General features: G+C 43.1%; 3 protein-coding genes across 6 annotated transcripts; 2 read left to right on the forward strand and 1 right to left on the reverse strand.

Annotated features, from left to right (window-relative positions):
* The first annotated feature begins 232 nt into the window (after positions 1–232).
* On the forward strand, positions 233–4593 carry adnpa (activity-dependent neuroprotector homeobox a). Of its 4 annotated transcripts, none has more exons than XM_085776309.1 (5): positions 233–313; positions 439–682; positions 1266–1378; positions 1621–1713; positions 1819–4593. In XM_085776309.1, exons 3-5 carry the CDS (start codon positions 1271–1273, stop codon positions 4141–4143), a joined length of 2526 nt encoding a protein of 841 aa, XP_085632435.1. In that variant the 5' UTR covers positions 233–313; positions 439–682; positions 1266–1270; the 3' UTR covers positions 4144–4593. The 4 variants fall into 4 exon arrangements, with proteins under 4 accessions (XP_085632435.1, XP_085632437.1, XP_085632436.1 ...); XM_085776311.1 differs by having other exon boundaries at positions 233–266; positions 400–682; XM_085776310.1 differs by having other exon boundaries at positions 233–266.
* Positions 4594–5047: 454 nt separating this feature from the next.
* LOC146987206 (bcl-2-like protein 1) lies at positions 5048–7536 on the forward strand. The gene is made up of 3 exons (XM_085776313.1): positions 5048–5204; positions 5872–6530; positions 7136–7536. The coding sequence occupies exons 2-3, from the start codon at positions 6006–6008 to the stop codon at positions 7274–7276; spliced, it is 666 nt and encodes a 221-aa protein (XP_085632439.1). The 5' UTR covers positions 5048–5204; positions 5872–6005; the 3' UTR covers positions 7277–7536.
* A 4727-nt stretch (positions 7537–12263) lies between these two features.
* Positions 12264–16281, reverse strand: gata1a (GATA binding protein 1a). Its single transcript, XM_085776326.1, has 6 exons — positions 16164–16281; positions 14356–14590; positions 13750–14256; positions 13345–13490; positions 13112–13237; positions 12264–12992 (listed from the first exon to the last, which is right to left on the reverse strand). Exons 2-6 carry the CDS (start codon positions 14567–14569, stop codon positions 12705–12707), a joined length of 1281 nt encoding a protein of 426 aa, XP_085632452.1. The 5' UTR covers positions 14570–14590; positions 16164–16281; the 3' UTR covers positions 12264–12704.
* Positions 16282–16410: the final 129 nt, after the last annotated feature.

Raw genomic sequence — 16410 nt, forward strand, 5'->3', positions numbered from 1 at the left:
AAACATTGGCCTGCCACACAGCAAATTTACTGGTTGCACATGCACAAGTAGATGAAAATTTACTCGCACTGTCTCAATATTTCGGGGCAAAATGCCCCCATTTCTGAAGCCCTACACTATAAATACAAACTTTTAGTCATCTACCCTCTCTGCTCAGCTCAGCTCAGCTCAGCTCTGCTCTCTGCTCTCTGCTGCTGCTGCTGCTACGACTTCCGTCTTTTTGTCGTCGCCATTTTGGATTGAGACTTGGCTCTGTAGAGGAACAGGTAACGTTAGCTTCGCATGCTGCAGACTGGCCTGACCACCGGTGCATGTGTGTAAAAGGGGGGCACATTGTGGTGGTGCTGTGCTGGCAGTCTTCACTTTTGTTTTAAAAAAAAAAGTCTACTGTTCTCACAGAGATGTGCTCCTCTCCTCTTTGCCGCCCTGTCCCTACAGCTAGCTAGCAGCTGCAAGCCAAACAGATGTGACAGCTAACTAGCCCGCCTTCGTTATCCCGCCAGCTAGTTAGCCGCGGTGGAGCTGCTAGGCTGCTAACCGAGCATCAGCAGCACCGGCTCCGAGGAGGGGATCGAACAACATCACCACCACCACCAGTCTGCACGGTCCCCCTTTTGTTTGTTGGCCACCTATGTAGCGAGCCCACCCCTGTCTGACGTCGGTCTCTAAAACGTAACATAAGGTGAGTAACACGCATGGACCGGGTTTCGCCTGAGAAATGAAAAGGAATAAATAACACCAGGTTGCTAACGCATCGCTAGCACCGTTGCTAAGTAGGTGACCAGGCTGAGGAGAGCGGGCAACGGCGGCTAATGCGGGCTAACACACTTTGTATGCTAGTAACGCTAGCATGCAAACCAAACCACAACATGTCCTATAATGCTCCCGTGATGATTAGACATGGATGCCACACACACTTGCTCCCTGACTTATATGTATGGATATTGTGTTTGTGTGTGTGCATGTTGTTGAAACCAGCCGTTTTTAACCCGTGAAAGCTAAGCATGGTCGGTGAAACAGGAGCAGTGTGGGCCCATAAAGACACCGGAGCTCATTGATACGCGTTACAAGTAAATAAAGCCCAGAGTAATTTATTGAATGGACACACACGAGTGTAAGCGACAGGGCGTGTCGCCGGTATTATGATCGCAATCACCCCGTCCGCGATGTTAGTTTGAGAATGAACTATACCAGTGTCACATTATGTCATGCTGTATTGAAGAATAGTTAACATGCGACTAACAAGTAATGTTTGTGTTTATCAGGAGAGATGTATCAACTCCCAGTGAATAACCTTACAAGAATCAGGAGAGCTAGGAAACAGGTGAAAAAAGCACTTGGGGACATTGGCTTGGAGTTCTGCAAGGAGGCAGCAGAGGTGAGTTGATGTAACATTATGGAGCTTGTGATTATTATTCATGCAGGGTTTTTTTTTTCTGTGACGGTCTTAAAAGTCTGTTTTTTGTTTTTGTTTAGAAAATATTCTTATCTAAGTGTGAAGGAAATAGTTACTTAACAATATATTTGCTCAGGATAATTCAAAAACAAGTGTATGCCCTATGGTGCACAAACACACACTTATTTTGAATAATCTATTATTATTTTAAATTAATTCCACAGGAGTTCAAAGATTTTTGCCCCGATGAGCAATTTGTGAAGGGCAGTCTTTGCCTTGATATCTGCGGATGGGATCCAGCATACTCTAAAACACAGGTACACCTTATTTCTTTGTCCAAACTGTTTTCAAATAATTATGCACATGTCACCAAATTTAGTTTAAGATCGTTGTTTTTTTTTTTCTCCTCTGATGTCCTTTAGGAATACAGATCAAAGCCATTTTGCTGCACAGAGTGCCACTTTTCTTCCAAGTACTACTCAGGCTACAAGAATCACTTCCGCAATGTACACAGGTCAATCTTTGACAGTAAAATCCTGCTCAACTGTCCCTACTGCACATTCACTGCAAACAAGAGAACTTTGGAGACGCATGTTAAAATATTCCATGTGCCCGGTTCAGCACGGCATAACTATGGGAATGCACAGGGAGCTGGTCTGCGAAAGGACAAAGCAATTTTTGCCAGACAGAGAGACACTGTGGAGAGACCAATGTACTTCTGCAAAAAATGCTCATTTCGGGACACACTCTACAATGTTGTGAGAAGGCACATTTACAGGGAACATTTTCAGCATATTGTCTCGCCGTATCTTGGGATGGTTTCTGAAACATCAGTCAAAAACGGTGCTAATTCAGTCAATGGTAACAACATCCTGTGTAAACGCTGCCAGTTTTCCACTCGCAGTTACGAGGCTCTAGTGCAGCATGTTATAGAGTACCACGAGCGCATTGGTGCTCAAGTCACCACCATGATTGGCCATGCTAATGTTATCGTCTCCAGACCTCAAACCTCACAAGTCGTGACTCCGAAGGCCCCCATGATGGTCGGCAGGGGCCAGCCACTTAGAGTGGAGCAAGCAGCACAATCAGTGATTGGATATTTAAAGCCGGCGGCCCCTGTTGTTAAAAATCAGTCCGCTGTCCTAGTCAACAAGGTACGTGCCCCAGTTCCAAGCAACAGCACTGTGGCTGAAAATAATGCCACTGGTGTAAACACAGCCCAGACACAGAAGTGGAAGATATGTACCGTTTGCAATGAGCTTTTTCCTGAAAATCTCTATAGTGCTCATTTTGAGAGTGCACACAAGGCAAAGAAAATTTGGGCAATGGCCAAGTACATCATGAAAATCCACAACTTCACTAGCAAGTGTTTGCTTTGCAACCGCTATCTTCCCAGTGACACGCTGCTTAACCACGTGCTAATCCATGGGCTCACCTGTCCTCAGTGCCACTCTGTTTTCCACAATGTTGAAAAACTCATCGAGCATGTGGCTCTGACTCACCCTGATGACTTTGTTGGACCCCCTGGTGCATCACCACTAACCTTTGACCTGGCCATCAAAAAAGATAAGTCCAGTAATGTTCAGCTTGTTGTGCTCACCTTTAACATGAAGGAATCTGCGAATGGTCAAGATCAGCTTGCACCAGCTCAGAATAGTGTCTCGCCACTGTTCGCGCTAACTGCACCAAGAGTGATTGAGAGAAGTGAACCATTTAGTAGAGCTTTCCCTTCCACGACTGTAATGGGTGAAGTAGGGAAGACGCTGTGTCCGCTGTGTTTTACCATCCTCAAAGGTCCCATTGCTGATGCTTTGTCCGTGCATCTGAGGGAGCGACACCAAGTGCTCCAAACAATGCATCCTGTTGAGAAAAAGATGACATACAAGTGCATTCATTGCTTAGGCGTGTACACCAGTAACATGGTGGCCTCGACAATAACGCTGCATCTTGTGCAGTGCAGAGCTGTTGGTAGGAACCAACCAAACCAGGGCTTCAAGTCTTCTTTGACTCTCAACTCTTCTGGGGCTGGTTTTCTCAAGAGGCAGCCACCAATGCAGTCCACATCCAACCCCAAGAGGATAAAACTGACCAAGGATTCAAAGATTTCCTCCTCTTCCATTGGAAATCAGGATGATGGCCTTGCTATGGATCCAAGAAGCCATGAGCACAAGACATATGAGGCAAGGAAAAATTTCCTGGCAGCCTACTTCAACCGACGACCATACCTTTCTGCTCAGGAAGAGGAAAAGCTGTCTGCAAGTTTATGGCTCTGGAAATCGGACATTGCTAGTGACTTTGCAAACAAGCAAAGGCTGTGCGAGACACTGTGCAAGACCAACAAGGTGTCTGTGCTGCTCGGCTTCGACATGCACGCTCTTAAGAAAGTTAAGCACGACTTGATCTTTGAGGAGAGCAAGACTGAGGGTTCCTCAGTGGGGAGATCTGGAGGCCTCAAGTCTGGCACTCCAAAAACAGACCAAAACAAACAATGTGAGACACTAAACTGTACCTTAAAACTCAGTACATGCACAGAGACCATATCAATTGACTCAGATAGTGAACCAGAGGCAGAGGAGAGACGTACAGAGAATGGAAACGTTGACATGAACCAACAGGAGAATGTAAAATTCCAGGAGCCAGTAAACCAGACGGAGGAGACAGAGTCTGTGAAGAGTGACGATCCTTCTAGAGAGAAGGAGAGCTCTTTGCAAGATGGAAAAGCAAATGCTTGGGTGGCTTTCTGTTAGTGTCCCTGCTTTGCAGTGTGCCTTGGTTGAGTAACAGTACAGTTTCAAGTGTATTAACTAAGATGAAGGGGGAAAAACAGGTCCACAAACAGTTACAAATAGCACTTGTGAAGAAAACACTATTTCCACATGTTGAACCTGTTACCGGTGTTGGAAAGACGGGGAAAAAAGATACATTATAGTGCATAAATATATGACATATGTAACTGACATTGTATATATTTTAGCCATTGTTCTTTGTTAGTCTCTTCATGAAATCTGTTCTTCACTGGTTAATGGACACAAGATTTATAGTTATGCCAACTTCCCTACTTCCATAGTTTTTTTTCCCCCTCAGCTGTGACAAGGAACTGTAACATGTTGTCATTTCACATTTAGAAAGTGTAGGATATGCTAATTGCTTATGTACATGTTTTAATAAAAATGTTTGTTTAATAAAATAAAATAAAAGTTTGTTTCTTTTTCCAGCACCAATCATTAGGTCTGTGAAAGTCATCTTAAACCAGACACAATATTTTCTGTGCAGAAATTATTGGAGCTTTAAAAGTTGCAAAGCATAAAAACATGTTCATTTCGTTCATTTGCTGATCTCAACAGCCAAGAACTCATTTTTAGTTTTTACAGGAAATGGTTACAAGGAGAGAAAATTGCTTACATACATCATACAATATTTTTTCTCAGACCATCACTATATTAGGTAATTATTCCAAAAAGTTAAATGAAAATACATAAAGCTTAAAACAGCTTTATTCACAGACTACAGTACAATAGTAAGAGCTGCATTCTCTCTTTTTTTTGCCAACGTTAAGACTCGTGTCTGTGTCATTTTCACGGGCCCCCTAACTTCCGGTGTTTCTCAGACGCTGATTGGTGCAGAGGCAGCAGGAGGCGGGACTTCTGGCTCGTACAGTAGCAGAATTGGCCAACCGCCAGCGTGCATCACTGTTCAGGCCACAGAGTCTGCAGCTGCAATAATGTCCATATTGTGTCTGCATGCACATCTACAGCCTTTACCAACTCCATATCTGCACTCTGAGAGGGAAAACGTCCTCTAAGCATTTGTAAGTACACCTGCCAATCATTCTCGCCTCGCACTCGTCCCACGGATGTAGTTTGTACCTGTTTTTGACGCGTTTCTCGTGGACTGTTTATAAACAGCTAGTTAGCACCTGAAGCTAAAACTGTTGTATCTACGTGACTTGCAACCAGAGCTGTCAGCGGTGGCAGTCAGGCATCCAAGCGCATATAACGTATTTTCTTTGCAAATAAACATCGCAACGATTTTAATGTAACTTCTCATAACCTTCATCTTCGCGGGTCAGCTATTTGGCTAATGTTTGTTAGCCCACGTTTCCTCTCAAATGTTGCAGCTGCAGCTTTTTTTTTTAGTGAACGCGTTTCCTTACCATCCCAGTTATCCAGTAGTTTCCATTAATTTTTAATGCATCAGGGAAATCTGTTCATGCATCAGTGGATTGCTGAATCATGGTGGGAGCACCCAGTAGGTATTCTTATCCATCACCGTGTGCCGTGTTAGTGCATCTACTTACAATCTACAATGACTGAAATACACAGACTTGATAGATTACACTTATGTCCTGGTAGATTTTTATATCATAAAGTCATCATTTAAAGTGGGCGTTAAAATGTAGCAGTACAGGTTGCAAAATTGTTTGCTGATATGAATTAAAAAATATAATTAATATGTAACTTCACTTGTACTTTCAGGCTGCTCTTTGCCAGCTGCAACACAGGTCGAAGAAGCTCTAATGTCCAGCTCACAGACTGGGAGGAATGGCAGGAGAAACCTCGGGGTCTGACTAGACTGGGTGTGTGTCGGAGGTTCACAGTGTGTGGAAATAATGTCGTACAGCACCCGAGAGCTGGTGGAGTTCTTCATAAGCTACAAACTGTCTCAGAGCAACTGCCCAACCTCACTTCTGAGGCCAGAGGGCGGTGATGGAAGGACTGAGGGAGACAAGGCCAACTCAGCTGCCAGTAATGGCTTGCTGGTCAACAGCAGGGACAGCTGTGGTCAACCAGGGGCGTCGTCGCCCCCGCCCGGTGGCATTGAAGCTGTAAAGTCAGCTCTTAAGGACTCTGCTGACGAGTTTGAGCTGCTCTACACGCAAGCGTTTAGTGACCTTTCCACGCAGCTTGACATCACTCCTGACACAGCCTATCACAGCTTCAAGAGTGTGATGGACGAGGTGTTCAAGGATGGAGTCAACTGGGGACGTATCGTGGGCCTGTTTGCCTTTGGGGGTGTGCTGTGTGTGGAATGCGTACAGAAGAATATGAGCGAGCTGGTTTCCCGCATCGTAGACTGGATGACCATGTACCTGGATGAGCGCATCAGTCCGTGGATCGAGAGCCAAGGAGGCTGGGTGAGTCTTCAGGGGAGGAGCTCAGCACACAGATTTTATTCAGTACAGTACAAATAGGAATCTGCACCAACACTGAACCTATGAAGCAGGATGATTCATACATTACAGCAAGTGCTTATATGATTTACATACAAAAATTGTATATATATATATAATATGAATAAAAAACAGACCCTTAGTAAAAATAGTGCAGACATACAAAAGTAATTTTAAATTTGGGAAAGAAAAGCACTTTTATCAGATACTGTTTTTATCCTGGGTTAAGGTATTGGAAGTAGTTGAAGAGATAAGAGAAAAGTTGGATCAATGCATCCAAAAGTATAACACACAATTGAAAGAAAACCTTACCAAAAATTGACCTTTTTGATTTTGATCAAATTGATCAGTTTGGTCAAATGATTAAATCAAAATAATTAATTTAAATATTTCATTTAAGCAGTTTTTTAAACTATATTTTTGTTAGTGTTCCTTGGTTATTCAACCATTATTATACCTATTAAAACATATGTACATAATAGATGTATTCATACATACAGTATATATAGATGTAAACAAAACAAAAGGTTGCCTAATAACAATCCTCTCTGTTTTTTTTTTTTTATCAGGACTGCTTTGCTGAGATTTTTGGGCACCGTGGCGCTGCAGAGGCAAGGAGATCTCGGGAGACTGTGAGGAGGTGGCTGCTAGTCGGAGTGGCTGTGCTGGCGGGCGTGCTGATGGGTGTGCTCATCGCTAAGAAACAGTGAAGGTGCTTGCATGTCGTTCTCCTTGGCACACCGTGTGTAATGCTACGCCAACAGAAATACAACTAAATAGTTAATGTTTACAAAGAAGCCCAGTCTGCTTGTGCACTGACAGAATGTGGATCAGCAGTTTGTGGGAGTATCCATAACATGTAGCTTGGTGAGCTGTTGTACCTCTCACCCCGCTTTGTCCTGTGTCTTTTATTTTTTTATTGTTTTTTATCACACAGCAGAGCTGTTGACTTGTTAAAGGACAATTCCGGGCAAATTCAACCTGGGGCTACAGTTTCCTAATATTTTAGGTCTAAAAGAATATGAAGATTTTCTTTGTAATAACTCCTGTTATGCAGTAGTTCTGTCTGTCCCCGCTTCACAACAGCAGCGTATAATGGGAGCAGACCGATCTTACGCTGTTTAGGCTATTTACATCCCACAAACGTCAGGGGTTTGTTTACTTCAAGAAAGACGACATGTTTGTAAACGGAGCTGTAATACAAAGTCTCGTGCGAGAGTCAAGTTGACGGCTCAATGTGTTTACAGGCAGAATAAACAATTGCCAGACTCACTCTTACTGCTACAAAAACGTTGTGCCTCCGAGTTGATATTCTTTTGTCGAGAAAACAAACGGGAGCGCTTCAAACGACCTGTAAACATACTGAGACGGTCAACTCGGCTCTTGCGCAAGACTTCACAAGATCGCGCAGGACTTCATGAGACTTTGTGTTACAGCTACGTTTACAAACATGTCGTCGTTCTTGAAGTAAACAAACCCCTCGGTGTGTGTTTGAGCCATTTGACGTTGTCTGTGGGGAAAAAAATGCGGTTTTGTGGGATGTAAATAGCCTGAACAGCGTAAGATCAGTCCGCTCCCGTTCATCGCTGCGGTGAAGATGCAAGGACAGACAGAACTACTGCAGAACAAGACACATTAAAAAGAAAATCTGCAGATTAACTTTAGACCTAAAATACTAGGAAACTATAGCCCAAGGTTGAATTTGCCCGCAATTGTCCTTTAAAGGCTGTTGACCCGCCAGACTGGAAGTGCTTTAAACAAACCTGATAAGCTAAAAAAAAAAAAAAAAAACAGTGAAAAAGTCTGAGGTGGTTTGAAGAGACTGCTTTTTTTTTAATTTTCTTTTTTCCTCGTGTGATATCCAAGGACCAAATTTTATGACTTACAAACTGACAGCAGACAGAAAATATAAGTTATATTTCCTATTCACTGTGTAATGCTCAGCTCCTTTTGTTGGCTGTACTGGAGTTAAGGCATGCTTCAAAAATAAATATATTTATGTTTTACCCTGTGTCTTTCTTTTCTTTTCTTACATCCAATGCTTAAAAAAAAATGAACACACATATCAACAGTCTAATACAAGAGAATACATCAACTGTACTTGTGCATTATATCATCAATAGGAGTCACAGCAGTGTCATTGTGCTCTTGTCAAAATTTCTTATTTATGGCATCAAGAAAATAACTATCCAGGCTCCAGATCAGAGAATCATCATCTAATTGCTTGAAATTTATTCAGCCATTCAAATTAATTCAGTGAAGTGGAAACAAGTGGCAATTCAGGTTGCTCATTGAAAGGTAAAACATTTAAAGCCCAAACTGTTGTCTTGTTCAGATAAAGAGAAAACAGATTTACATTTACAAAGACAGAATCTGAACCAAAGCAGACAACATGGGCGTACTTTGGGAGATGTTATGCGCAGGTGCAATGGTCTAATTGATTTTAGATTTATTAACTAATGGAATAATTCATATTCAGCATTGAGAAAACTAATAATATCAACACTGTGACTCCAAACAATACATTTGTTTAATATGTGTGTTGATCCCATGCAGCTGGATCTTTGATGGGTAGAAAATTGTCACTGTGCTCATAGACAATATATGAAACGAAGCCGATACATACAACAGTCACTCCATCCATCTAATCATCAAGAATATCAAAAACAATATGTTCAGTATCCAACCTATAATGCACATGGTGAACATCGAACTACAAAAACTTCACTGATAACCATCCTACCCGTTATCATGGAAACTATACAAGAAGCTGAACAATAAAGGTCTGTTTCTCATACTGTATTCTTTCTGTTCAGTGCTGTTGATGTGGCCGTCTGAAGAGTGAAGATGTTCTCACTTCACATCCATCAGCAGTGTAGATTACAATGAAAACTACACACATGCACATTAATGTCTGTTATCTCTGAACTGCAGTGTTGAGGGTTTTACATCCTGTGCGCTGTCAGTTGAAGGAGAAACTGGAGCTGCAGTGTTGTGGTTTTACCATCTGGGGGTGCTTGTGCACCAGATATTGCAAAAAAAAACAAACATTAAGTACCGGTAGCTACATACAGTACATCATGCTGTGGCTGTATGCATTAAAAACCAAAGAAATTCTCACTGCGGATCTAACTGTTATGTTGGCATGTCTTCTGTTAAAACATAATGCTTCTGTTTCAGCCTTCAGGAAGTGAGTTGTTTAAAATGACTCACAATGAAAATGTGACTTTGCACAGAGGTGGGCTGAGTCACTATCCCGACACGTCTCCTACTCCAAGATAAAACAACTCCTTATCAAATCACTGGTGTCCCTCAATGTCTCTTGTACAACTAAGGACAAACCAGGCTGAGATGGAAGAGAAACAAAACAACACAAAACAAAACACAAAAGCGCTCAATGTGAGAGAAAAGGCCACTAACGGATGGCTGTGTGAGTGAACAGGAGCAGGCCTGTGGTTGCTAATCTATCCCTGTCATTTGTTGCCCATTTCCCCAGAGCAGAGCTGGCAGCTGCAGCAGATAAACAGCAGATATAGACAGTTAAGGAAGAGTATAAATTATGGACACACTTGCCAAACAATACTGAATTTTTACATCTCGTGACTTTTGCTTTCTTTCTTACTTTAACACCCTGTTGCTTGTCTCAGGATGAGTTTGACTGATTCTGTTAATTTCTGTTGAGGGGAATGACAATATTTCTCTGCTTTGGTGTGATTTAGGGTAAACTGGGCAGATATGGTAAATGGACCTTAACAGAAAATCCCCACGTCCTATTGTCTTACTTCACAGGGCATTGATACTAAATCCCATCATCGGGGTCCTGGGGGAGTCAGGAGGTGTTAAGTATAACAGTGGTTGACTGATAATGAGATAAAATAGGAGATATGACACCTCACCATTATGAATTTGATACCTTTGCTCTACTTGGCTATTTGATATATAATGTGACGAGATACTTATTATTAAAAAAAAAATTCCATAGAGGTGAATTATCACTGATACACCCAAAAGTATGAGTGTGTGTTTGTTTGTGTCACACGGTGTCACGAGTGGGTGTCGTGCCCAGATGTTCACACGGTCGTGCTCATGAAGCTGAAAACATATGCTTAAATGAAAGTCTTATTTCTCCCTGATGCCTGCACTGAAGCGTGCACATACAGTATCTGCTGTGAAAACACAAGTGAAGCGTTGTGTGTGTGTGTTTGTGTGTTTGTGTGTGTTTACCCTATTAAACCTGGATAGACTGATTCAACTCAAACCATGTTTTTAGAAGCTGTGAGCAAACCGAAATAAGTGGAACAAATCAATAACAGCATTGATTTTCTTCCTTCAGAGGACAGTAATGATGTATTTGTTTCTCATTACTCCTCTGAGGGTCATATTTAAATACATAAAGTACACACTGTGCCCCTCGCTGAGTAACTGACAGGGAGTGTGAGAGTGGCGGTACCAGCAGCAGGTGGACGGTCTGGTGTCTGTGGCCTCAGTGATAACGTATCAGTCATTCCCCCAGCCCCAAGTGAGCTACCCCTGCCCTGCTAGAAAATACACTACAAACACACACTCCTCTACCACTGCGCTGTGTTTACTGCATCATCTTTTAAATAAAGTGCTGAGGAACTTGCACTTGGAGGATTTAATGCATTTCATGTTTTGCTTCGGCTGTTAGCTGTTCTGTCAAAGAACTTTCCCTGAAAGGTTTAATCTGATCAGTGACGGAGATGCGGCCACATGTTTGACCAAAACCAAACAGTTATATCTGGTTCAGTGAGCTGGATAACCTGGATATCGACAATCACTGTCGCCCAGTATGTCTGAAAATGAAACTTGAAGAAGTAAAAGTGTCAGGAAAAAAAATCTACATAAAATGTTATGATCAAGTAAAGTCAGTGTAGTTTGTGGTTCTTTCACTTTGGTTTCAGTATCTGCTACTTTGCACTTCTAATTTACCACATTTAACTTTTTAGTTTTAATGTCCCAGGCTCCAAAATTGTTCAAATACACAGATAACAAAATATGTCCCTATGGACCTCTGATTGTGTCCTTAATAAAGTCTTATTATTATTATTATTATTATTATGATCTGTCATTACAAATGAAACTACCTTAACTTAAAGTAATGTTTTTGATGACTTTACTGTAGTACTCAGAACAGAGTTTCAGCTTCAGCTTCCTGCTTTCTGTCTTTTGGGGGAATTAAAACTCTTGGAAGGGGCTGTGATGTCATGAAACATGTTATTACTTGTTATTATCAGGCAGCCACCGCAGAGCCTCTGAACTTGTGTTCAAGCGCAACATCAGAGTGGAAATTTTATGCATGACAAAATCCCCCTTTATGGGTACACAAACACTGATGATGACTAATAACAAACACAAACATGACCTTGTGTGTGTGCTTTTGAACCTGAAGGCTACTTGTTCGCTAACTGGCAGCGCTGGTCTAAATATAAAACCAAAGGGTAAGTGTTGCACTTTAGTTGAATATTTGTCACTTCTGCGGAATGGAGGATTTGCATAGCCGCTATGTTCAATTACACTGTCAAAGTGGAGCTCTGCCTGTACAAAGAGGCTATTATACCTGAGCAGGGGAGTACAATAACACCACACAGGAGCCTTTGCTGCAGACCGTTCACCGAGCTGAACGGATGAACTGAGAATTCAAATGACTCTAAAAACAAAAGCCTTCATTACTCCAACTGGATAGGTCACACGTTTATTATGTTCTCTTCAAAAAGACTTCAAAATGGTAGGCTGATATAAATTTCACAAATACAAAACAGACCCATAAAACACAAAATGAAAAGTATAACTTTACATCATGAACAATAAAAGAGGCACAGATATTGCAGTCAAATCGGATTTGTGTTTGTATTTACAGCTGAAATAATTCCCTTCTTCATGCGTTTGTATGTGCAGCATCCCCAGCTGAGTGCTTTTGTCTGACTTCAAACTAGGGCCCGATCAAGATAGTTATCTACAACGTGTTGTTTTCCAATAACAATACAGTGAAAATAAACATAAAACTCCATTCACATGGCGCCCAATGTAGAAACGCTTATGTACAGTTCCACACAAACAAGTGGCAAGCAAGCAGGTGTGCTGATTCCTGAGTATACAAAGGTGCCCGTTTTGTTTTTTTCACACCAGCGTGGGCATCATGCCGGTGTTGAGGTGGTGTGAGTAGGATAGAGAGGCAGAGGGGTGCAGGGGGGAGGGTGCGGGGATGAGGTGCGGTGCGTGGCTGTAGGTCAGGAGAGTCCCGGGGCCGAGGGAAAAGGGCCCACCGTTGTCGTCCAGAGAAGTCGGCTGATTCACCTCCTGGTACTGCTCCAACATGGCCACCTTCTTGCTCTTCTTGTTCTTGTTGGAGACTTTCCTGTTGCGCGTTTGAATCCCATCCTTCTTCATGGTGAGGGGCCGGTTGACCTGGGGAGAAAAGGAAGGAGAAAGAAAAGAGTGAGACCAATCTGACTTCTTATGTTCAAGCCGATTCAGGGTGAAGCGCTGAGCTCCAGCTGTGGATTTTATCTGGAGAAGTGACTCACGTTGTGCAGTTTGAAGTAGAGTCCACAGGCGTTGCACACAGGCTCCCCGTTGGCGTTGCGTCTCCACAGGGTTGTTGTACTTGTGTGGCAGTTGGCACACATTGTACCTGCCCTCTTGCTGACAATCTGAAACACAGAAAATGAAATAATCAGGGTTTATAAGTTGCTCTGACAGCAATAAAAAATTCTTCATATAATCCCAGTGGAGCGGGCCATCATCAGTGGACCATTACCAGTCTCTTCTTGGGTCGGATGAGCGGCCTATTCTGGCCATTCATCTTATGGTACAGTCCACAAGCGTTGCACAGGTAGTGGCCTGTGCCATCCCGACGCCACAGAGGGGTGGCTGTGGCTCCGCAGTTGACACACTCTCTGGCCTCTGTTCAGAATCAAAGATACACAGAAAAAACATTTTTGTGACGTTACTCACTGTGGTTGATATCTCATTGATTAACCAAGGTATTGCCCAGTTGCCATGGAAGTGTATCCCCCAAATTTGGCTTCAAGGTTAAGCCCGAAAGCTCATTTTGGACCTGGCAAATTTAATCTACATCTCCATCACATATGCATCTGTTGTAGAAAGTTATGCAATATAACAAAAAGTTCCCAACAGTCACTAAATTGAGGTGCAACCTCACCTGGAGTGGATATCCTCAACTTGCTGCGGAGTTTAGGAGAGTAGGAGGGGTTGATCCAGGCCCCGGGGCTGGAGTACAGCGCAGCAGAGCTGTACTCCTGTGGACTGGTCATGTATGAGCTGTAGGGGCTCAGCATGTGCGGGTGGGTGTGGGACGACGGTGTGTACATGCTCCCGGCAGCAGGCGTCAGGTTCAGAAAGCTGCTGCTGCCCCCCGACCCCCCCAGAGGGCTCAGGCGCTCGGCCTTCAGGGCCTCCTGAAGCCGGGGGCTCTCCCTGCCGTCTCTGCCCGGAGAAGGGTATCCGTCTCTGGAGGTAGTGAAGGAGGAGGTGACTCCGGGAGTGTAGAGGGACGTCGGGGTGTGTGAGTGCAGCGAGGTCTTGGTGAGAGGACTGCTGCTCCAGCTGTTGGCGGCGGGGTTGTAGGGGGAGCTCAGGGAGTGGCCGCCGGGCCCGTCCAGCAGCTGGAGGTTACCCAGGAGGCTCGGCGAGGTGAACACCTGACGAACTTTAGGGGAAGAGAGAGAGAAGTCAAGTCAGGTCATGATTCAGGTGGTGGATGTCTAGGTGAATTAGATGGAGGGGTGGTTGGGGTGGGAGTACTGACCCGAGCTGTGTCTGTAGCTGGACGGCGTTCGGCTGTGGCTGGGGTTGGAGAAGAAGGAGGGCAGGCTGGTGTAGTCTGTGTCCTGGCTGGAGAAGAAGGCCTCACCCTCCTCCCCTGGCGGCAGCAGGCCAGACTCAGAGGAGAAAGCAGCCAGAGGGTCTGAGCTGAGCAAAGCTGGGGACACCCAGTGGGACTGCTCTGAGGAATCATCCATGGCGACAGGGACAGACTGGAGCTACAACAAGACCACGGGATGGACGTAAGAAATCCACAAAGCTTTTTCTGCCACACGCATCTTGTCAGGAAAAATGTTCATAAAGTGCAAGGTGAATGGGTGATTTTATTTATTTTTGGTAACACTGAGAAGAAACAGACCACTGCAGGTAATAACTTAGTGATTCAGAGTAACTCTGATTGGAGCAGATCAGCTATCACCCTGCTCCTCTCTTCACAACAACCTGTGTAACTTGAAGGATAAGATCTCTCGACAGCAGGTTTCTTTAAACTTCCTTTTCTAGGATCCTCATTTGACTGTGGCTGAAAGTAAAAACTAAAAATAAATGGCTCTATAAATGTAGTGACCAAACAGTTACCGAGTGGCCTTTCTACAATAGGTGTGTCAGTTAGAAGAATGCAAAAAATATACGTCCTCGGGGAGGGTGCAGGGTGGACGTACAGCACAACACCAACTAAAAATAATGATTAAAAAAAGGTCTTGAGGTCATGTTTGCAGCAGATTCTCACTCTGAACTATCTCTGTCACACTTTTGTGCCATTTTGGAAAAAAACAAACTCTGATTTGTGTGGGGGGATTTTAATTAGTGGCAAATATTCAAAATTGTAAGACTATTTCTTGTCCTTGTGATAAGGAAACAAAGCATGACAAGCACATTTTCTGCCCTTTGCAAAACAAACAGTTTTAGAAATGACTAACAAGTGTGACAGAAACCGTGAAAGCTCAGAGTGGCGAAGCAGAGCAGTATTATCGGAACTGCACTGACAGACGAGGCCGCAGTGCTCCATATCTTTAGAGGAAAGAGAAGAGGAAAGAGCAGAGGCTCATAGTGTCCGATAAAGTGTGAGAAAATCTGATAGACAGCATTATTGTAATGCTAAATATATCCAGCTCCTCTGATACAACATGAGCCAGATATCAGTGGAGCGTGTGACAGCGAATGACGGAGAGCCGATCAAAGAATACTGGACTCAGGAATCCAGATATTAAAAGTGCTGGAAATAATCACATTTAAATTCTGATTTCAATTCATTTAAATAAATGTAATCTTCATTCATGACCTTCATAAAGAAACTTAATAAATGAACTTGAGGTTTGACTGTCGTCCTGATCAAAAGATGAATAGGTAGCCTATGCCTCTAATGCAATCAATCATCAATCATATAATACATATACAAACATAAAACATGAAGCAGTGAGATAAAAACGGATGTAATTCTAAGACAGCTAAAAACATTAGTCAGGAACAGCTGCTCCAAACTTATTTTAAAATGGTTAAAAAAAATAAAATAAAAAATCTGACTAAAAATATAACATTTCAAAATTATTTAAATAATTAAAGTCGAAATTAAATATTGAAGAGAAAGTGTCAATTTCACTGGGAGGGAAACTGAAAGCAAAGTCCTCATCTTTCACAAGTCGTAGTCAATCAGGCAATAAATGACCTTAAGTGGTGGTATTTATACAGTGCCAGTAAAAGTTTCAATATTTAGGGACATTCATTGCCTGATGAATCAGACCACACACTGGTGCTGACTGGAGAAATGTTAAAGAGCCAAGGGGGGTCACCTACCTGAGAGGATGGCACAGACACGGAGCGAGGTGAGCAGCAGGACTCGGGGTTAAATTTACGCAGCCAGGTAGAAGGCGGCACAGTGTGAGTGTCTACCTCAGCATAGGCTGATGGCTACAAGAGCAACGTCCCCAACCACCAGCAAAGTTTAGGGCTAAGAGACAGTTCGTGGGAGGGGTTGGGGGACAACTTTTTTTTTTTTTTTTGAAAGACACACCTCTTTTTGTCCAGAGAGAAAGAACTTGCA

Source organism: Trachurus japonicus, chromosome 5, assembly GCF_045865225.1.
Source record: "Trachurus japonicus isolate A0001 chromosome 5, Traja_1.0".
In the NCBI taxonomy this organism is placed as follows: Eukaryota; Metazoa; Chordata; class Actinopteri; order Carangiformes; family Carangidae; genus Trachurus; species Trachurus japonicus.